General features: G+C 36.5%; 1 protein-coding gene across 1 annotated transcript in view; it reads right to left on the bottom strand.

Moving 5' to 3' along the window:
- The window catches only part of LOC108757006, a 77,718-nt gene that overhangs the window by 15,247 nt on the left and 38,136 nt on the right, over positions 1-24,335 (bottom strand). The window contains 41 exon segments of the mRNA XM_018501232.1: positions 32-328; positions 420-752; positions 892-1,203; positions 1,309-1,632; positions 1,874-2,191; positions 2,264-2,572; positions 2,754-3,059; positions 3,406-3,741; positions 3,885-4,187; positions 4,451-4,783; positions 5,216-5,533; positions 5,621-5,926; positions 6,025-6,327; positions 6,483-6,812; positions 7,050-7,370; positions 7,464-7,790; positions 8,170-8,892; positions 9,021-9,326; positions 9,427-9,753; positions 9,857-10,168; positions 10,610-10,933; positions 11,032-11,346; positions 11,439-11,744; positions 11,815-12,123; positions 12,214-12,543; positions 12,867-13,181; positions 13,261-13,587; positions 13,789-14,106; positions 14,258-14,563; positions 14,702-15,010; positions 15,099-15,425; positions 16,059-16,367; positions 16,646-16,963; positions 17,164-17,481; positions 18,688-18,990; positions 19,191-19,493; positions 20,018-20,344; positions 20,699-21,007; positions 21,557-21,880; positions 23,229-23,546; positions 23,926-24,231. Coding sequence (XP_018356734.1) covers positions 32-328; positions 420-752; positions 892-1,203; positions 1,309-1,632; positions 1,874-2,191; positions 2,264-2,572; positions 2,754-3,059; positions 3,406-3,741; positions 3,885-4,187; positions 4,451-4,783; positions 5,216-5,533; positions 5,621-5,926; positions 6,025-6,327; positions 6,483-6,812; positions 7,050-7,370; positions 7,464-7,790; positions 8,170-8,892; positions 9,021-9,326; positions 9,427-9,753; positions 9,857-10,168; positions 10,610-10,933; positions 11,032-11,346; positions 11,439-11,744; positions 11,815-12,123; positions 12,214-12,543; positions 12,867-13,181; positions 13,261-13,587; positions 13,789-14,106; positions 14,258-14,563; positions 14,702-15,010; positions 15,099-15,425; positions 16,059-16,367; positions 16,646-16,963; positions 17,164-17,481; positions 18,688-18,990; positions 19,191-19,493; positions 20,018-20,344; positions 20,699-21,007; positions 21,557-21,880; positions 23,229-23,546; positions 23,926-24,231 — 13,365 coding nt within the window.

The raw sequence follows: 24,335 nt of genomic DNA, 5'->3' as shown, positions 1-24,335 counted from the left end.
TACTTTCATCGCGCTTGAGAATCGTACAAACCTTGAAGAGGTGTACAGGATACGAATGCGCTACCAGTCATATTTCTTGGGCAACTACACATGGGCAAATGATTAACAACAATGCATTCCGCGTTAACGCCGCATGTCCCAATGCACGGATCGCGACATTTGTGGAGCATGCATGCTTTATCGCGAGGACAATCGGTGTTAATCACACATTCTGGTCGACAGCCGACGTAAGGATCTCCTAAGTATTCGGGTATACATGTGCAAACTCCGTTGTTACACTGTGTGTTCTGACCGCACGGTGATGGATTGCATCGGTCTGGGGGAAGTACTGAAATGTGCACAGATCAAATTGCAGTAATTTAGAGCAGTAAGTAATATATTTGTTAGGATAATAACAAGACGGAAACTCAAGTTCTTACAAGGTATCTGAGGTAAAACGTTGCAACTGATGAAGGGATCGCCAGTATAGCTTTCAGGACATATGCATGATGGTGTATGATTAATAACAGAACAACGCGCTAAGAGGCCACATGATCCTGGACAAGGATCTCTACATTTTTCTCTGATACAAGCTCTATTAGCGGGACAATCCGAATTTATTGAACACTCGGGTCGACAATTAGGTGGAACACCCATGTAATTTTGCATGCAACTGCACGCTGGTGCATCACCAATGGCTCTGCATAAGGCATTGGGGCCGCAAGGTGAGGGCAAGCATGGATCCTTTAGATATTGGTCTTCTGGTTTCGAAACTACGAAAAAGTATAAGTAACATTAACATTCTTAGTGCATGTAAAAATAGATAGCATTAATCAAAAGTTAATAAGGTCAACTTAATTTTAATAAATTTTAAAATTTTATAAAAAAGCTATTGTGTCCTACAGAACATACTTGCCACCGCGAAGCAATAGATGAAAGGGTCGCCTGTATAGCCATTTGCGCAGACACAAATAGGACTGTGATGTACGACTTTGCATTGAGCATCGCGACCACAAGTGCCGATGCATGGATCTACACATTTTTGATTAACACATGCTCGGTTCGAACCACATTCTGAATTTACTAAACATTCCGGTCTACAATTTGGCGGAGTTCCAATAAACTGAGGCAAGCAGGAACAGACAGCTTGGCCATTATTATTGGTACATTGACTGTTGGGGCCACAAGGAGAAGGCTTGCATGGTTCACGCTTCTCATCGGGAACTATAATAATATAATATTTACAATACCACTTTTATATATTCATTTTCTTAGATATATATATGCCACTTTGTATATTAATTTCTTACATTTGTTTCTGTTACTTACTGCTGAGAGTCTGATAAATGCAGTTTATGTAAGGATTGCCAGTGTAACCAGGGATACAAGTGCAAACGGGAATATTGTTAACAACTTGGCAATTGGTATTGGTACCACACGAACCAGGACATGGATTCTGACATTTTGATCCAATACAAGCTAAATGTGCGGGGCAATCTGACGAAATGGTACATTCGGGACGGCATCCTTCATAGGGATTCCCAATATATTCAAGTAAACATGTACAAGAACCGACGCCATTTTGTTCTCTACATACAGCATTTGTTCCACAAGGGGATGGTTGACAAGGTTGTCTTGGTGCCGGTGGTTCGCCTAAAAAAACATAATTTTATCCTATCCATAACATCAATTTCGAATTAATACCTTCTTAATTAATAATATTATAGAACTCTATTGATTAAGTTTCATAGTTATAGTATTACTATAACTATGTATACTAATAATCAAAGTGTAATATTAAAAAGAGTTATTGATAACAATGAATACAATGCTAATCATTTAATAAGGCGTTTATAAAAAAAAATACTTAGAAATTAAGTCAATTTGAACTTACTGGGCATGATCGTGCATTGAACAAATGGATCGCCTGTGTAACCGACGCGACACGTGCAAGTGGGCACATGATTAACGACGTAGCAATTAGCCAGAGAGTGACAAGATCCAGGACATGGGTCTCTACATTTTCGATTAATACATGCCATTTGACTCGGACATTCGCTGTTACTAATGCACTCCGGTCTACAGTTCGGTGGTGTCCCAATGAACTCTATCGTGCAAGAACACGATGGCGTATCATTGATGACTTGGCACTGAGAATAAGGACCGCAAGGCGATGGTTGGCACGGATTTATCGGTTTTGGAATATCTTCCGCTTTAAGATAAAAATATATAAATTGTTATGTGTTTGTGCGTCTAGTATTTTTAGTAATCATCAGAAACCTACGTCTTGGTACACAACGTATAAACGGATCGCCAGTAAATACAGGAGGACAGGTGCAAACTGGATTATGATTCAACACTTGGCAACGAGCGGATATACCACACGCACCAAGGCAAGGATTGCCGCATTTCATGTTGATGCAAGCTTCGTTCAGTGCACAATCAGTATTAACTATGCACTCGGGTCGGCAGGCTGGCGGATTTCCTATGAATCCAGTTATACACGTACATACTGCTTGATTATTAAAATTCTGACATCTACTATTTGGACCGCAAGGCGATGGGTTACATGGATTCTCAATAACGGTTTGATCTGCAAAAGCAATTATTGTCGAAATCGTTTTCGTTTCAAGACATCTTTGAGCAAATTAATAATTTAAAAAAATTAAATCAAATTAAATTTTTTCGCGACAAAATAATTCCTGTGACAGGAATCTTTAGTTAATCATTGTCCCTAGTATGCAAAATAACACACGATTGTCAATTAATTTTACCTTGAACGACCGGATAACACGCAGCAAACGCATTGCCGGACATTCCATCTGGGCAGGCGCACATTGGAGTGTGATTTATCACTGTGCACTTCGCATTTTGCCCGCAAACTCCAATGCACGGATCAAAACACTTATTACGAACGCAAGCTTTGTCTAATGGACAATCCGGATTTTGTACACATTCTGGTCGACATGCGGTGTAAGGATCACCATGGAACTCGGGCATACAGGTGCAAATGCCGTCGCGACATACTGCGTTAGCTCCGCACGGGGACGGATTACAAGGATCTTGTGGTATAGAAGCAGCTGCAAATGTCATTATCCATTTTAAATTAATGTTTCTGCTTTTAAAGATCTAACGATACAGAACATATCTTTCCAATTTTGTGTTTTGAAATTTTCTAATATACTGTTCATTTTGTAATAATTATCTTCACATAGTAAAAACATTTGATGTATATAACTCATTATAATAAATTTATAATCGACGTTAATTTTTTTTCACAATGCTTAAATTATAAATTAAATATTTAAAATTTGCTGAGAAAAGTTTATTAAAAAATTAATTCATAAAACTTAATTCTTAATTTCTCTTTTATCAGTCATGAATAATATATATGTTGTATGAAATATGTATGAAATAAATGCTTACGAGCAGGTTCTGGAAAGCAATTAGCAAACGCATCCCCGGTGTAACCTTTCGGGCAGAGACAGACGGCCATGTGATTAACCACGAGACATTGGGCACCGATACCACACGAGCCAGGGCACGGGTCTCTGCATTTTTGTCTCAAGCAGGCTTGATTATTGTTGCACTCAGAATCAACGGTACATTCTGGCCTACAATTCGGAGGACTACCAATGTAATTTTCCATACACGTGCACGTTGGCACGCCCGCGTAGCCGCTATCGCGACAAGTGGCAAATGGACCACAGGGGGATGGAACGCACGGATTTTCTGGCGTTTGAGGGGTATCTTTGTCTATAACTGTAAACGAATAATTTTTTTTAATATTATACAAAATGTTTACGTTACATACTTAAAAACGTACGCTTTCTTAATTCAAATCAAATTTTATACAACACGTATATGCAACGACATTTTAAACAAGCATCTTTCAGCATACTTACGCGTTTGGAAACATGTTACAAAGGGATCACCGGTAAAACCTTGATTACAACTGCAAATCGGACTATGATTAATCACTTCACATCTTGCATTGATGCCACAAATTCCGGGGCATGGATCAACGCATTTACGATTTTTGCAAGCACGATTTACGGGGCAATCGGAACTGACAGTACATTCCGCACGACAGCTCGGTGGGGTTCCGATAAATGTGGGTAAGCAAGAGCACACCGCTTGACCATTTAATTCACGGCACTGACTATTAAGTCCACAAGGAGAAGGACTACATGGATTAAGTTCTAATGCTAAAAAAAGAAGATTATAAGTTAAATTTTGTAAAATTATGAGAATTTTACATGATCGAAATAAGTGTAACATTCGCATAAAATTGTAAAACAATTATTGATTTGTGACTTGTACTGACAATTCATTGTTATAAAATTCTACAGATGTTACTACATTACAATTAATTTTAGATAACTTAAAAGTTTTGAAAATATTTCGATAAATCGAAGATTAATTATTAGATTAAATTAAATTGCATCTTCTAAGAACTTGAAGCACTTACACATATCTTGTACAATTCTGTTACAAGAGACGAATGGGTTGCCACTGTATCCAGATTGACATGTGCACAACGGCGCGTGATTCACTACTTGACAAATCGCATTATATCCGCAAAAACCTGGACAAGGATTCTGACACTTCGATCCGACGCACGCTCGATCTGCGGTGCAATCGGAGTTTATCGTACACTCGGGTCGACAACCTTCGTATGGATTGCCTGTATAATCTGATAGACACATGCAAGAACCAACACCATTCGATTCGCGGCATACCGCATTAAAACCGCACGGTGACGGAATACAGGGTGTTGGTTTTACAGCACTTATAACGTCGCCTACGAAAAATATCATTTGTTTTTAAGGCAATGTTCTAGTAAATTATCAATGAGCATCCCAGAAAATCACCGAATGTATTTTCGATTGCAGATACTAAAATAATTTAATAAAATAATTGCCATAATAGCGAAGCATTAAGTTTGAATCAAATATTAAAACTATAATAAATTACAATAATAAATAAGTTATATATGTATATATAATAATGGGAATAAAATAATATATACACGTATAAATAATAACAAAATATAATAATATTCTTATATTTTATTTTTTACTTAAATTAAACTTGATTCTTAATGCAATCTTGATAAAAATTTAATTTAATCACCATTTAATGTCAAAAATTAAAAATTTGTCATAATATCGACAATCAGAAATACATTCTGTGATTCTAAGTACTTTAGACAATACATAATTACTGCACTTACTTTGCTTGGGATTACATAGTACAAACGGATCTCCTTCAAATCCGATAAGGCAAACACACATAGGTGTGTGACTTATTACTCGGCAATCAGAATTAATACCGCAGGAACCCGGACATGGATCGCGACACTTCTGATTGATGCATGCTAGCTGTGTAGAACATTCACTATTGCTAACGCATTCGGGTCTACAATTTGGTGGATTGCCAATAAATTCTGGCAAGCAAGAGCAGGAGTATGCGTTGTTTACAACTTCGCATTTACTATTAAGTCCACATGGAGATGGAACGCAGGGATTAATGGGCATTGGAGATTCTATCGCTGTTAGGAAAAATAAAAAATACAATGTTTTCTTAACGATAAATACCTCCAATACTACCGATCAACTATTGCTTTTAAATTACTCACGTCTTGGAATACACTGAGTGAAGGGATCTCCGGTTAATTCAGAGGAACAAGAACAAATCGGATTGTGGTTGACTACAGTACATTGGGCTCTGATGCCGCACGTTCCAGGGCAGGGATCTATACATTTTTGATTATTGCAAGCTCTGTTAGCGAGGCAGTCGGAACTAATAATGCATTCCGCTCGGCAATTAGGTGGTGCATCCAAGTATCCAGGGAGACACGAACAGACAGCTTGTTCCTTTATCTTTCGACACTGACTATTCGGTCCACAAGGTGATGGATTACATGGATCTTTTGGTATCGTGTCTATTTAAATGTTAAAAAAAAAAAGAATATAATTATAGCAAAGAATAGTTACAATATCAATAATTTATGACACAATCTGAAGGTAATTGAATGAGTACCAGCTATTGGGGAGCACTGTACAAATGCGTTGCCAGACATCCTCTGTGCACAAGTGCAAACTGGTATATGATTTATAACAGAACACAAGGCATTGACACCGCAAATTCCAAGACCACACGGATCTTGACATTTGTTCTTAATGCAAGCCCGGTGTCTTGGACAGTCTGAATTTAAAATACATTCTGGATGGCATCCAAAGTTTGGATTTCCTTGATATTCGGGAAGGCAACTGCATATACCGTTAAAGCATTGCGTGTTCGCGCCGCAATTTAAGCACGGATCTGTCGGTTTGAGTGTTGTATCTGAAGAATGAATTTTAACACTTAGTTTACGATAAAGCTTATTGTGAGTTTTAAGTATTGAGATATTTTTCCACACTATAAATATCATAAAGAAATATTCTCAGGCTTGTCTATTACTATGAATGATATTACAAATTTTCTTCTAATTGTCTTACCTTCTTCGGGAATTGATCTACACATAACAAATGGATCTCCAGTGAATCCACTGGAACAAGAACATGTGGGTGTGTGACGAATGACGTTACAAATTGCTCCTACTCCACAAACTCCATCGCAAGGATTTCGACACTTTCTCTGTATACACGCTTGATTAATCGGGCATTCTGGATTAACTGAACATTCGGGTCTGCAATTGGGTGGTGTTCCTATATATGTTGACAAACAAGCACAAGATGCTTGACCGTTAATGTCACGGCATTCTGAATAAGGTCCGCAAGGTGAAGGTGCGCAAGGGTTCACAAATGGACGAGGTTCTTCATCTTTAGCTATGGGCATACAAATATATCTGCTATATATATATATTCTTTTCCTCCTATATTTTTGATAACGTGTTTCAATACAATTTTTCTAATCATCAAAACAATAGAAAAATAAAATCACATTTCTAATATGAAAAAGTTATTTAAAAAAAATACGGAAAGCAAAAAGAAATTTTTCTCAAAAGAATATATTCAAAATTTAAGAAAATATTTCTTCGATCAATTATTTTCAATGATTCTTACATGGCATTTCAAAGCAGGCAACGAATGGATCACCGGTAAAACTAGGTGGGCACGAGCAAATGGGATTATGATTAATCGTTTCACATCTTGCGTTGGAACCGCACAATGTACGACAAGGGTCGTTACACTTATATGAGATACATGCTAGATTGAAAGCGCATTCAGCACTAACAGTGCATTCAGCGCGACAATTTGGTGGGCTGGCTACCCATTGGAAATCAGGTAAACAAGTACAAACGCTCGTATTATCCACAACGCGACACAAGCTGTTAGGTCCACATGGTGACGGTTCACAAGGATTACTGACAGCATTTTCTCCTTCTAAAAATTGCATTATTTCATAAATTAACCACATTTCGTTATGAACCGAATTGCAACTAACGATAAGTATATTCAGATACAATGTAACCATACCTATTTCTATCGGAGTACAATATGAAAAGGCATCGCCGGTATATCTAGGATAACAATTGCATACTGGCAAATGGTTAACAACTTGGCATAACGCATTGCGCCCGCACGATCCTGGGCATGGATCTCTACATTTCATATTTACACAAGCTAAGTTGGCAGGGCAATCCGAATTTAAAACACATTCCGGCCTGCATCCTTCGTACGGATTGCCAGTGTAATTCGGCAAGCACGTACACGAACCGGCACCGTTGAATTCCTTGCACACCGCATTAGAACCGCAAGGAGAGGGATTGCAAGGATCAATTGGTGCAGGCGGCAATGGTGTGGCTAAAAAGTGGTATTAGTAAGCATAGAATTTATCAAAATTCATATAATTTACAAAAAACATTATATAAATTTTTATAAATTTATATATTTTTTATAATATAAATTCATTAAAATTTATATAATATATATATTTATATAATATAAATGTATGTAATTTGTATAATTAACAAAAGAATAAAAAAAAGATGTGAATATTTCTGTAAAAAATAGGTATCAAAATCATATTGATTTTTGATATTCTATAATTACGGCGATGTTTTATTTTAATAAAATTTATTTGTGATAATATGTAATGTTATAATTCTGGTGCAAGATATTCTGTATTTCAAACATGTAGAAATTATCAAAATTATATCAGTTTTTCCCAAATGATACTTACGTTCTCTTAAGATGCATTGAGTAAATGGATCACCGGTATAACCATTTATACAAGAACACATCGGGGTGTGACTGACAACGTGACAATTAGCGTTCGCACCGCAGGAACCAATGCATGGGTCCCGACATTTCTTATTAATACAAGCTAAATGATTAGAACATTCGCTATTACTGACGCACTCCGCTCTGCAATTTGGCGGACTGCCAATGAAATCGGGCAAACACGTGCACACAGATTCATCGCCGCGTGGTTGGCATTGTGAATTGGGACCGCACGGGTTTGGCTTGCATGGTGTGAGAGGTAATACAGGTATTTGAGCTAAAAGGACAAAGTTCGATGCATAAAAAAAAGAACAAAGATTTTCTCGAAACTTCCGCATTGATCATAAACATGGACATAACAAGCAGTACTTACGTGGTGATAAATAGCATCTAACAAAAGGATCACCCGTTTGAGAGGGTGGACAAATGCAAATCGGATTATGATTCACTACTTGACAGGATGCACCTAATCCACAACTTCCAGGACAAGGATTCGTACATTTCTGATTGCTACAAGCTTCATTCTGGGGGCAATCCGTGCTGACTATGCATTCGGGCCTGCAGGTCGGAGGACTACCTAAATATCCTCTTATACAGGAGCAGACCGCCTGATTATTTATAACACGGCATTCACTATTTGGTCCGCAGGGTGAAGGGGTGCATGGATTAGCGAGTGGTATGTCTGGTATACAAAAATAATAGATATTTAATCCCCAGGAATAATTTACGAAAAAATGTTACTTCACATAATTTTATAGTATTGAAAATAAAGGTGATCCTTATCGTAAATATTGGGAAGCTTATATATACCTTGTAGAGGTGTACATTGGCTAAATGCATTGCCAGTCATATTTCCAGGGCAACTGCACATGGGAATGTGACCGATCACGGTGCATAATGCGTTAACAGCGCAAGCTCCAGGGCATGGATCCAAGCATTTGTTACGTATACACGCTCTATCGCGGGGACAATCCGCATTTAGGACGCATTCCGGTCGACAACCTACATTCGGATCTCCTCGGAATTCCGGTAGACAAGTACAGATACCATCAAAACATTGCGCATTAGGACCACAGGGTGACGGAACGCAGGCATCTTCGACCGGGGATGGAGTCGCTGCAAAATATAATCGATATAGGGATTAACGAGCTCGTTTCACGCTATGTGATTCATGTTAAGATTTCAAGTTAGATATTGGACGGCTCGTATTGCTTACTTATTGCTGGCAAGATCTCGCAAAGAACAAACGTATTTCCAGTGTATCCCTCGGGACATCTGCACGTGGGAATATGGTTAATAACCGAACACAGAGCATTGGTGCCACACGATCCGGGACATGGATCCACACATTTCATATTGATACAGGCCTTATCACTCGGACATTCTGAGTGTATAGTACATTCAGGTCTGCAATTAGGTGGTTGACCAATATAATTTTCCAAGCATGTACACGCGGGAGAATCACCGATATTTCTGCATTGAGAGAAGCTACCACACGGGGATGGTACACAAGGGTCTTTCTGTACTAGTGGTGGCGTTATAGCTGGAAAATGTTTGGAGTTATAATTGGTGACGATTATGTGACATATAGCAATATATGTTGAGAGATTGTATTAATATAATCTTCATGAATTTGATGGTCTTACGTGGAATTAAAGAGCATATGGTGAATGGATCTCCACTATAACCGGACATACAACTACAAATGGGGCTATGATTAACGACCACACAATTAGTATTGAGTCCGCATGGGCTTGGGCAGGGGTTCACACATTTGTAGTCCTTGCACACTAATTGTGGGGAACATTCTGAGCTAGCGACACATTCAGGTCTACATGCAGGTGGAGTTCCAACGTATGTCGGAAGGCATGAACAGACAGCCTGTCCGGATACTTCTTTGCATTTGCTGTTGGGTCCACAGGGTGATGGGGCGCAAACATTTTCATCGGAGATTATTTCTGGGAAAATTTAATATATTAGTAAAATTATGTAGATAAATATAAAAACATTCATAAAATTTATTTCTAAATGTAATTAATTTTTAATTACATTTTAAAATTGTTTACATAAAAATATAAAATATAAAAAATTTATTTTTTTTCTTTGAAAAATGTAAAAATTTTGAATATTAATTAAAAGTAACAGTTTAAAAAAGGTTTTAAATCTTTTGCTTTAAATTTTCTTTTTAATAAAGTTAAAAATTTTTTAAACACAAAAAGATGTTAACTACTATATGGAATATCTCATTTAAATTTCAATAATTATGTAATAAGACTCATATAAAAACAAAAAAAAAATCAAGATATGCAATATTTTTTGGATTCAACATTTTGTACGATATTTCTATCATAAAAAAATATCGCAAAATAAAATTAGACTATTTGATTAAAAACACTTACTGTCTATAGAACAAGAAATGAAAGGATCTCCGGTATATCCAGGAAGACATGTGCATATCGGTTGATGATTAACGACCGAGCACTCAGCGTTTCGACCGCACATACCGGCGCAAGGATTGGTGCATTTGTTTCTTACGCACATCAGATTGGATGCACAATCAGGATTAATAATGCATTCGGGTCGACACGCTAAGTACGGATTACCGACATAGCTAGAGATACACTGACATATTGCGACACTATCTCGCTCTCTACATATCGCATTCGCACCACATTCAAAGTTTACGCAAGGCGACGATACTGGTTCCAGTTCTATTGGGCGTGCTAAAACAACATAAAGGACAGATAGATTAAGCAACGTCGCACAAAAGTAAGGTCAGTTAATTTTGAAGAAAAGGTTTTATTATCATTTTATCCCTTACGTATCGCAGAGCAACGCGTGTACGGATCACCGGTGAGACCGTAGGAACAGACGCAATGGGGCACATGTTGTATCACATGACATTCCGCATTTTCCCCGCATAAACCTGGGCAGGGATCCCTGCATTTTTGTCGCACACAACTTTGATGGCTGGGGCACTCAGGATTTGAAATACATTCAGGTCGACAATACGGAGGAGAGCCTCTGTATTCAGGTAGACACGAGCAGGATGGTAAATCGTTAATGACTTGGCACTGAGCGTACGGACCACAGGGCGAAGGCTGACAAGGGTTTATTACTACAGGTGCTATTGGTTCTAAATGGAATAACAATCATGTTTCGATCTTAATCTGGTGACCGAAGCTTACGGATCTAAAGCTTACATACTTTGAATCAAGATTTTCTTACTCATAATATCGCATCTGATAAATGGATCGCCTGTGTAGCGCTCGGGGCACGAGCAAACAGGGTTGTGATTGACGACTACGCATCTTGCTTGGATGCCGCATGTACCGGGGCAAGGATTTTTGCATTTTTGATTAGCGCAAGCTTCGTTCGGTCGGCAGTCAGAACTAAGGGTACATTCGGGTCTGCAGAGAGGCGGTGCACCGAGAAACTCTGGTGCACAAGTACACACAGCTTGTTCATTTAATTCTCTACATATGCTGTTTGGACCACAAGGATTCGGGCTGCATGGTCTTGTCACGGAAGGGACTACATATAATAAAGTAGATACTAATTAGCATATTTTCGTGAATCAGATTTCTCGCTTCTGATATCATACCTCTTATTACATCACAAGAAATGAATGCGTTTCCAGAAGTACCAGGGGGACAACTGCACATCGGTGTGTGATTTATCACATTGCATAAACTATTGTGTCCACACGTACCCGGACAAGGATCGACACATCTGTTTCGTATGCATGCTTTGTCGGTTGAGCAATCTGTACTAAGTACGCATTCTGGTCGACAGCCAACGTATGGATCACCAAAATATTCAGGTAAACAAATACAAATGCCATTGTTGCATTGAGCGTTTGGTCCACAAGGTGATCTACTGCATGGATCAGTTGGCTGTGTTGGCTCATTGTCTATATATTATTACAATTATCAAATGAAGTTGTAAATACACTGGAAAATATATAATTGCAAAAATGAAGAAAATTTTGATATAAACTTACAGATCGGTACAGGCTGACAACCAATAAATGGATCACCAGTATAACTTTCTATACATCTGCAGATTGGAATGTGGTTATGGACAGTACAATCGGCATTCAGACCACAAGAACCTGGACAGGGATCTTGGCATCTTTCACGAATACAAGCTTGATTGCTCGGACAATCGGCAGGAATAATGCATTCGGGACGACAATTTGGTGGTGTACCAATGTAATTAATCATACAAGAACAGGATGGATAACCGTTGACGTTGCGACATTGCGAATTAGACCCGCATGGTGAGGGTATGCAAGGGTCCGAGGGTAGGCTTGGTAAGTAACTCGGAGTAGCTAAAATTTATAATAAAATCTCTAAATCTCAACAAAACATTATAAAAAATGCTTTTAAAATAAAATAAAATTATATAACTATTTTTTAAATTAAAAATATTAAAAAAATTCTGTGTAATTAAAAAAAATTTTTTTACATTTCTAAGAATATAACTCTGTTACTTCATGTAACAAAAGTTTTACATAAAAACAAAGGAAGATTTTAATGCAAATACAATTATTTCTAAAAAAAAATAACAAACTATTAACATTTTTTAAATATAAAAAATGAACTGTAGAGTAAAAGTTATAATGTACTCGTATATAAGATTTGTTCCGCTTACGTGGTACAAATAGGCAGCGTATAAATGGATCACCGCTGAATCCGGGTTTGCACATGCATATTGGACTATGGTTTACAACTCTACACGTCGTGCCTTGACCGCAAGAGTTAGGACAAGGATCAATACACTTATTATTTTCACAAGCTCGATTTGTAGCACAATCTGTACTAACTGTGCATTCGGGTCTACAACCGGGTGGTGCGCCGATATAAGTCGGTAAACAAGAGCAAACAGCTTGACCGTTGCTTTCTTTACATTGACTATATGGTCCGCAAGGGGATGGTTGACAAGGATTAACGTTATCTGCTATAACCGCTGCAAGAAAGTCAGGTATTTAAAATCACATAATTGTCTATAAAATAAATGCGCACGAGATTTTTAAGCGAGTTCTTACGGGCTTCAACAATAAGATTGCAGAATATGAATGGATTTCCCGTGTACCGCTCAAAGCAAGTACAGGTTGGTGCATGATTAATCACGTAACATTGCGCGTTTTGGCCGCATGTTCCTGGACACGGATCTTTACATTTTAAACCAATACATGCTTGATTGGACGGACAGTCGGAATTGAGTGTACACTCAGGTCTGCATCCTTCATAAGGATTGCCAATATAATCGGTTGAGCACGAGCAAGAACCAGCATTTTGCTGAACTCTGCATACTGCATTTGCACCACACGGAGATGGGGTGCATGGCGTGGATATACTAGGCTGTATGTCGACTAAAATAAGAATAAAAAAATAATTTGATTATCCATTCTTAAACGAAAACGTACTTGATAAAGCTCATAATAATAATCTAATATTAATTTCGTTATTAATTCTTTCACATATAAAAAGTTTGTGGATTAATAGAAATCGAATAAAAGTTGAAATAAATCTGACTTCTAAACTATTTGAATTATTCTTTAAAATTCTCTTACATTGTTGGGGAGAACATTGCGTAAACGGATCGCCAGTGTAGCCGGGGGTGCATGCGCACATCGGTGTGTGACTAACAACATTGCAAACGGCATTGACGCCGCATGCATTGATGCACGGATCGCGACATTTTTGGTTGATGCAAGCCATTTTGTTCGAGCATTCGCTATTGCTGATACACTCAGACCGACAGTTCGGGGGTGATCCAATAAATTCTTGCAAGCATGAGCAAGAGGGTTGATCATTAATCACTTGGCATTGTGCGTTTGGTCCACACGGTGATGGTTGACAAGGATTAAGTACAGGTAATGGCTCCTCAGCTTTAAAAGTAATACCGATTAATATTAACTGAGGTACTATATTAAAATTTATTTATGCTATGCGCATGTTCGAAGTAATAAAATAAAATGAATCGCGGAAATTAGTTCGTAAAACGTTATTTTAGAAAGAATAAGAAAAAAATTTTCTTACGAAGGGGGAAACAATTAATAAACGGATCTCCGGTCATCCCAGAACGACAGACGCAAATAGGATTGTGATTAATGACGTTGCAGACTGTGTTGCGACCGCAACTTCCCGGACAAGGGTCCTGACATTTTTGATTGGTGCATGCTTCATTCTTCGGGCAATCTGAGCTAATTACACATTCGGGCCTGCAAGTCGGAGGCGCGCCGACAAATCCACTTATGCAACTACATACAGCCTGCATATTATTTTCTCGACATTGACTATTCGGACCACACGGAGACGGATTACATGGGTTGCTAATGGGTGGCGCTATAAGAAAAAAATTTTAATTATAATATATAATAAAGATTTGATGTACTAAGAATACGGATATTATTGAGTATTAAATAAGATCATTTAATATTTTGATATATCAGTGTTGTTACGATTAGGATTTCCAAAGAATACCTGGCACGAGAGAACATAGGACGAAAGCATTTCCATCCATTCCCGAGGGACAAGTACACATAGGAACATGATTGTACACATTGCACATAGCATTTTGGCCACAAACACCTGGACAAGGATCCACGCATTTATTTCGCACGCACGCTCGCGTATTCGGACAATCGTTATTCAATACGCATTCTGGTCGACAACCGCTATAAGGATCCCCAAAATATTCTGCTATACAAACGCAAATTCCTCCATTACATTGCGTATTGGATCCGCAAGGCGAAGGTGTGCATGGGTCCGGTTTGGAAGGGGCAACAATGACTGCAATAATTCCGCGTAAGAAGAAGATCAAGTACGTTATAATAAGAACAAAAAATTATTATTATATATTTCTGATAGGGAATCTTACGTGGTTTTACGGAACATCCAATAAAAGGGTCGCCAGTGTAATCAGGCAAACACGAACAAATTGGTACGTGATTTATGACACTACATTCGGCCATGATGCCGCATGAGCCTGGACAGGGATCTTTACATCTTTGCTGCATACAAGCCATATTAGCTGGGCATTCTGCATTAATTGTGCATTCTGGTTTACAATTTGGCGGACTGCCTCTGTATGTTGGTAAACAAGAACATGATGGCACTCCTCCTATATCGCGACATTCGGAAAACATGCCACAAGGTGATGGTATGCATGGATCTCTCGTAACATCACTTACAACAGGCGGACTCACTGCAACGAATTATGAACAGTTTGAGAGCTATACAACTGTTATAAAATCTAATTGATTGCATATCACATTTCCATTTCTACACAACTTGTAAATTAATCAACAGTGAAAGACTTATTATTTCTCATTGTGCCAAAAATTAGACTTTCTAAATATTATCAACCTAAGTATTATTTATCGATTCAAAGAAAATTAAAACAGAGTTATACGTGATCTCGGAATAATTTTTAGTATTTTAGAAATAAGTATTCGATCGAGATTTGAGTATATTTATTTATTCGGGTATATGTATATAAGATATCCCATTTTTTAATTTTCACATCGAAATATTTAAAAAAATATATAAGATACAAAAAAATGCTTCAGACAAATATTGTTATGGCTCGATATGGTACAAATAATAATAAAATCGAATTTTTAAAAACTATCCATACAATATATCATACTTATATGAAGAGTGACTATTTTTCTAAGTAAAGTTGTATGATTTCATTTACATAATATAATTTCTCTAGCTATTCTGTATATAAAAGGCCATTATTTATATTTTTCGAGATATTTTAATGTTAAAGTTAAAACAGGACACTATATATAGGTCACCGAAAATTAATATTAGACAAAATTTAAAATCGTACCAGGTGTCTGGAAGCAAACAGTAAATGGATCACCAGTAAAACCGTTCTTGCAAGAACAAATCGGATTATGTTTGATGACTCTGCAATTCGAATTTCTGCCGCAAGAGCCAGGGCAAGGATCTTGGCACTTTTGATTCAAACAAGCAAGATTGAGGGAACAATCCGAACTTGTTACGCATTCAGGGCGACATGCAGGTGGATTACCGATGAAGATCGGTAGGCAAGAACAGACTGCTTGATTGTTATTAACACGACACTGGCTGTTGGGTCCACAAGGCGACGGATTGCAAACATCTCTCGGAGTATCGACTAAAATGATAGATGTATCTTTCAAATTTTTAAGATATTAAAGAAGGAAAGATTATTTAAAGTATTTTCATTTACAAAAATATTAAGATATAATTATTATTACACATTCTTAAAATAACACGCGTTAAAAAATTATTTAAAAACAAAACATTGATATCATAATATTGTGAATCTTGTCAAATGTATAAAATAAAAAATTTTAAATAAAACAAGAAAAATGTACAAAATCTCAATAAGAGAGATATAAAGTTGCTCAGTATTCAAGAAAATATTCGTACCGACGCGTATTACAGTGCAATATTGGAAGGGATTGCCACTATAACCGGAAATACATGTGCAAGATGGTCGATGGTTGATAACTTGACATTCGGCAAATTGTCCACAGACACCAGGGCATGGATCTCTGCATTTTGATTGTACGCAAGCAAGAATAGATATGCAATCTGTATCAACCACGCATTCTGGTCGACATCCTTCGTAAGGATTGCCGACATAATCTGGTAAGCAAGAACAGGATCCGACACCAAACTGTTCCTTGCAAATGGCATTAAAACCACAGGGGGACGGTTTACAAGGTGATAGTGGGATTGGTGTGGCTGAAAATAGAATATAAAATAGAAAATGTTCCAAGCAACTAATTTTTAACAGTAATTTTTTAAGAAAAATTAAAAAGTTTATGTCTAGACTCTAAAAAAAAGATTGTCAATAGGATTCTATAATTCATATAAAAATCGAAAACTAAACATGCTCGGATCTAAATATAATTTAATTCTGTATGTATAAGATCGATGCTTACGTAGTCTCATAGTACACTGTGTAAATGGATCGCCGGTGAAATCGCTAGGACAAACACACATGGGTGTATGACTCACTACACGACATTCGGCGTTAGCTCCGCAGGAGCCTTCGCAAGGATCCCTACATTTCTGATTCATACACGCTAAATGAGCAGGGCATTCACTATTGCTAATGCATTCGGGTCTGCAATAAGGTGGCAAACCCAAGAATTCAGCTAGACATGAACATGAGGGAGCATCGCCTACAACCCGACACTCGGCATTTGCTCCACAAGGAGATGGCACACAAGGATTTGTTTGCAACACGGGTTCGGGTGCTAATGGAAAGAAAAATATCGAATAAAATTTTAAGACTAAATAAGTTTAAAATCAAAAATTTATGTTATAATTATTTTGATCAATATGTTTAAATTACTCAAGATGTTAGATAAAATAAAGCTTATTATTTCCAATGAAAATCCTTTTAAATTCTTATGAAATGTGTGTTTATTATAGAGGAGAGTTTTGAGTGCGTGTATTTTGGTGCGCGCGCGCCAAAATCATACCATATATTATTTTTTATTATTTTTCCATTTAATACTGATTTGTACATAAATATATAAACATTAGAAATTGTAACTTGATGTTACAGACATCTATTATTACATATTAAACTTTTTATCAATAACAAATCAATTTATTATAAGTCTTTTTATACTATACTACAAAAGGTACGATTTAGATTAATTTAATTGCTTAGATCGTATCTATAGGTCTTTTAAACCGTATCTGCTTTAAAAAAGTATCGAATTTATAAATAAAAATAATTAAGAATATAAGATATTAAAAGAATATAAGATTAGAAAGAATCATTAACTAATACTCAATTTTAATAATAATCAATTTTATCAAAAAAAAGAAAAGATAAAGAGATTTTTATAATTAAATTTATTGAAAATTATTTAATAGTTATTAAATAACGATAATGAGAAAGCAAGAAATAAAACTGGCTTGGGTTTATTTTTACAATTGTATTCATATCAATTATTATTATCAATTATCAGTCTTACTTTGTGGCAATATTTCAGAAACTTGAGAGTTTCATAAAAATATCGATTTAGTTGTCATAATAACAATATATCGGTAAATTTCAGCTAGCTGTCTTACTCTCTTACTCTGTTATGTTCTTATTCTTTTACTCTTTTATTTATTTAATAGATAAATTATCATGTATGGAACAATTGGCCCTAAATATTATATTAAGTAATAATATAAAATAACGATAAGACATGATTTTACACGACCGGTATGCATTGGATAACTCTCCTCTACTTGTTTGTTATATAATAACAAATATTATGTAAAGTAATAAAATTATCTTTTGCTTTTTATTGCCAATTTTTAACGTATTTGAAACTTAAAAAAAAACAGAATATTTTCTTTTACATCTCTACATATTACATCTAAATATTAAGCAATAAACATTAAAACAGGTATTAATGTTAATTGCTTAATGACTCTTTGCAATTGATATTTGTTCTTACGTCGTGGAATACACCGAATGAATGGGTCTCCGGTGAGTTCTCCGCAGCTACATATAGGATTATGATTGATTACTTGACATGTAGCTTGAATTCCGCATGCACCGAGACAAGGATTTATGCATTTTTGATTGCTACACGCTTCTGTCAGAATACATTCAGAACTGACAGTACATTCCGGTCTGCATGCTGGCGGAACACCAAGAAAGCCTGCCACACATGAGCACACAGGTTGCCCGTTGTTTTCTCGGCAAACACTATTGGGTCCACAGGGCGAGGGTGAGCAGGAATCTCTTTTTGGGATATCTAACATTCGGGATATAATAGCAATCTTACACTTTGTTTTCAAAAAAAAGTAATACAAGCAGTATCAATAACGATAATAGTAGAAAATAAATTGTTCAAACTTTAAAGAACTTTTTTTTTAAAGTTGACTCTACGATTATCATTATCGATAATCATTCATAGAAATTATAAATCGATCACATTGATTATTATTATTATACCTTCGACTATGGAACATTGAACAAAGGCATTGCCGGCCATTCCGGTCGGACAGGTGCACATAGGTACGTGATTGTATACGGAACATAATGCGTTTCGACCGCACGTGCCCGGGCAGGGATCCATGCATTTATTGCGCACACACGCACGATCGTGGGCGCAATCAGTATTCATGACACACTCGGGACGGCAACCCACGTAAGGATCACCTTGGTATTCAGGCAGACATATGCAGATGCCATTGTTGCATCGTGCATTCGGTCCACAAGGGTTCAAATTACAAGGGTCGATAACTGCAGGTGCCGCTGTAAAAGAATATGGATAAGGAACTGAACATTATGACAGAATTCGAAATAAAACTTCACGAAATGTAACGCATAAATTTCTTTCACGCAATATTTCAGACATGGAATCTGCGATTATATTGGTATCTAACGCATCGGAGTCTTTCAATTTATGTCAATCTAATCAATGCTGTAATGATAATTGTAACGAAACAATGTAAAAAAAAAAGCTTTAAAAATAAAGCATTAAATATTTATTTTTGTTTAAATTTCTATTTTTAAATGATAAATATAGCAAAATATTGACCAAACCAGACAATGCAAACATTAAAAAATCCACATAAAAAGTAAAAATGTCTTTCCAAAATTAAACATTCATGCTGTTTGAGCAAATTTAAGTTCTCTTATTATTTAGCATTCGCTGAAACTAAAACTACTATTAAAATATATGTAAAACGCGTCAAGAAGTATTGTGCATTCATACTTCGCGAAATTTTTTTTTAAACAAATTTTTCATAGCTTTAGGACTTTGGGAAGTCTCTTACTTGTTGGTCTGGGGTAACAATTAGTGAAAGGATCGCCAGTAAATCCTTCGGGACAAGTACACACAGGTATATGATTGTAGACTGTGCACAATGAAGTGATGCTGCAGGAGCCTAAACAAGGATCTCTGCATCTCTCATTGTTGCAGGCGAGATTCATCGGGCATTCGGAATTTACGCGACATTCAGGGCGACAATTCGGTGGTGATCCTCTGTAGGTCGGGAGACAGGAACATGATGGTGTACTACCAATATTCCTACACTCCGCATATATGCCGCATGGAGACGGTAAACAGGGATCTTTGGAGATTACAGGAAAATCTAGCGATTCTAGAAATCCAATAATAAAACAGCGTAATCATAACAAACTCGCCGTTTGTTCCAGAAATGTCTATTTTAGCAATAAATCAACTGCGTTTATGAGAGTGTTATAAAAAAATAATAAAATATTATTGTATATCATACGATATATCATAAATAGCATCAAAATGATTGATATTATGATATTATGACAAAGTGAATTGGGAACGATTGTAATGTTATTTCAAAGTTTTAAACCATGATTGTGAATTATGAAAAATAAACTTGTGATATGAATGAAAGAAGCTGATGACCATAAATAAACGAATGAATGAAGCGAATGATCATGAAAAATTAAGTTAATGAGAGAGACCAAGTTCTTACGTGGGGCGGGGAAACATCTCGTAAAGGGATCTCCGGTATAACCGAGATTGCAGATGCAAATGGGGCTGTGACTGATTACTCTGCATTGTGTGTTTATACCACATGGGTCCGGGCAAGGTGATATACACTTCTGATTGATGCAAGCAAGATCTTGAGAGCATTGGCTGTTCATTACGCATTCAGCTCGACAGTTGGGAGAGCTGCCGATAAAATTCGGGAGGCAAGTGCAAACGGCAAGGCCATTTATGTCTCGGCATTTACTATTTGGTCCACAGGGAGATGGGCTGCACGGATTTGTTTCTGGCAATACTGTGTGGAGAAAAATATTATTATATACTATTTTCTATGAATTATTCTAGGCAATAGTATATCGTCCTTTTATATTCAAACTAATATTATTTTCTTCAATATAATAAACTTCGTATTATATTGAGATCCATATTAAAAAATAAAATGAAGTACAGCAAAAATTGGAATTTAAATTATCTCTGTATATGTGCGATCAAACAGATCGCTTTAATTATTTTTTTAATTGAAAATATGTCTTGTGTCTATAAAATCATAATAAATATATTTGAAATTATTTTAAATAGCAAAATAAAAATCTGAGATAAATAATTTTTTTTACTTAGATTAAATAATTTTTTAAATAAATAATAATAAATAATTAAATTTTTAATAAATCTAAAATTTAACTTTTAAATGAAATATGTTTCTATAATTCTACATTATGTGTGTGTGTGTGTGTGTGTTTGTGTGTGTAAACATTCTATGATATGTACGCAGCTGCATACACATTGGAAATCGGAATTTTTTAAATACAATGAATAAAATATTTAATATGGAAATAAATCTTACGGATTTCAACTATTGGGGAACAGAGCGTAAAAGGGTTGCCGGTATAGCCGGGAATGCAAATACAAATCGGCAGATGATTAACCGATTGACATTGAGCATTCACTCCGCAAGTTCCTGGACAAGGGTCTCTGCATTTCAAGTTCATGCACGCCATTCTTGTCAAACAGTCAGAATTTTGCGTGCACTCGGGTCTGCATTCTTGATAAGGGTCACCTAGGTAGTCCGACAGACAGGTGCACGAGCCAACGCCATTGTTCTCACGGCAGACGGCATTGATGCCACAGGGGGAAGGCTCGCATGGTTTTCTAATGTCTAGGGGTGTATCTATTATAAAAAGAAATTTTATTTAGACTTCATTGAATACATGCAGCATTTTTTTCCAAAAGCTGGTGCTAGGCTGAGGAATTCTTTGACTTCCAACGGTTTTTCTCGCATTCGCATTTTCGCATTGCGAATTCCTAATAAGCAATAAGCCTCATATGGTAGTGCGACGTAATAGCTATGCATGGTTTAATGCTGGGATATCATCAGTTGACAAAATATCTCGAAGAGTTTGTCAGTTTTAGTGGGCAATATTTTCTAGCAATTGTTTCATCAAGCGTGTTCGATTTTCTATCAAATTAATTAATCGAGTTAATTACAGAGTGCGGGACACGATTGACAACATATTATTTCTTTGAGGACGGGACGACTATCCTATTTTGGGATATATTGTAGTGTGTTTCATCAGAGTTTGTTAAAACTTTTGTAGGAGTTGCGCTCTTTGCAGTAACATTTTTTGCATTATTGATCTATTCGAGAATGATATGTGCAGCATGATTATTGGGTGGTCCACAGCATATGTCATAGGTCAGAGTGCTCTTACATGTGAGTGGGTCTTTAACGGGTCAGTGCGTGCAATAAACATTTCAACATTAATCGCAGGGATTAGAGTTTTATCGCTTAGTTGCTCAGTGTCAATTAAGGGTACGTGCAGCCAAGAGCCTATTGGATAGGCCCCGTCACCAGTTTTGTGACTATCTGTCATTATTGTTTTTTCCTGCATTAGGTTTCTGGATCAGTACGCTCAGGCATGGGGGATGATTACGCGCTACATTGTTTTTTCTGTTAATTGTAGGGATTCGGAACACGTATACATAATCTTATGTTATTGATTTTAATCAGGAATGAGTGCAATTACGAGCCTAATATCTATAGGCCCCACCACCTAACACACATGATTATTGTCACCTCCTGTTAGACATCTCTTTGTGATTATGTGCTACTGTCGCACAAATATATTCTCACATTAACTTTATGTAATGGTTAAGACACGACAAGTTTCAGTCTGACTTCTAAAACTATATAATCACATATCTGATAATAACGGGGCAGAACGGTAATAATTATCAAACAGTTTTTTTTTCAAACTTTAGCTGATCTTCTAAACAGTTGATCATACTATATAATAAATAATATTTAAGCAATCTCTTGAGAAATGTTTTAACAAATTGCAAGATTTTGGATCGCTATAACTTTGAGCATCGGTATTATTTAATAAGAAACAAAAACTCTTATTATTATCATTAGTCATATTATAGAAGCACTTACCTGCCGCGCCTGCATGCAAATGGCGACATTTGCGGAAGGGATTGTAATAAGAAGAAATAAAAAATAACAGTTGTGTACTCACCCTCAGGTACTTGTTCACAAGCGCTGAATGGATTTCCGGTGTATCCGTTGATGCACGCACAAACCGCGTGGTGATTCACTACCGAGCACTGAGCGTTCGGACCGCATAAACCGACACACGGATCGCGACACTTTTGTTGCATACAAGCTAACTGCGGCGGACACTCAGGATTAATCGTGCACTCCGGTCGACAATTGGGCGGCAAACCAACATAATTTTCGATACACGAGCACGCAGGACTATCACCCCTCACTTGACACTCTGCGTTCGGACCACAAGGCGATGGCAGACATGGATTCATTGGTGCAGGTGGTGTTTCTATAAAAAAATATATTTAAATGAAAAAATTTAGTATTTAATGCTAGAATAAAAAAATTAAAATATAATTTGATTATGTCCAAAAGACATATATATGTATAAAATTCAAAAACCAAATTATTTTTAAGCAACGGGAAAGCACAGGTTTCTTTTAATAATTTGCGCTATTAACAATTTATAAAGATAAAAAATTAATGGAAAATACATAGATATCTCGTTAATAATTTCAGCCATTCTAGATTAATGTTTAGAAACATTTAGGATCAATTTATTTCTTATAATCATCGACCACCTGCAATTGATCCAATTATAAAATAAACTAAATTTATTAATACTACTAAATTTATTAATATTGTAATATCTAATCTAAATAACTTACTTGGTTGCGGGTAACATATTGTGAAGGGATCGCCTGTGTAAGATTCAGAGCAGCTACATATTGGATTATGATTAACCACTTGACAGTTCGTATTCTGTCCGCACGTGCCTGGACATGGATCTTGGCATTTATTATTTAGACACGCTTGTGTCAATGGACAGTCAGCGCTAATAACGCATTCTGGTTTGCAGGCGGGTGGACTGCCAATTAAACCAGGTTGACACGAACATACAGCATGATCATTCACAACTTTGCAGATGCTATTTGGTCCACAAGGCGAAGGTGTGCAAGGCTGTTTAATGGTATCTGCAAATGAGATGCGAATAATAGTTATCAAAAACGATAATGTAAATATATTTAATATATCGTAAAACTTATATTTGAAAAAATAAATTATTTTTATTTAATAT

The sequence above is a fragment of the Trachymyrmex septentrionalis genome, unplaced genomic scaffold (assembly GCF_001594115.1).
Source record: "Trachymyrmex septentrionalis isolate Tsep2-gDNA-1 unplaced genomic scaffold, Tsep1.0 scaffold131, whole genome shotgun sequence".
In the NCBI taxonomy this organism is placed as follows: Eukaryota; Metazoa; Arthropoda; class Insecta; order Hymenoptera; family Formicidae; genus Trachymyrmex; species Trachymyrmex septentrionalis.
The sequence above is the reverse complement of the archived record's forward strand: the minus strand, read 5'-3'. Positions and strand labels throughout refer to the sequence as shown.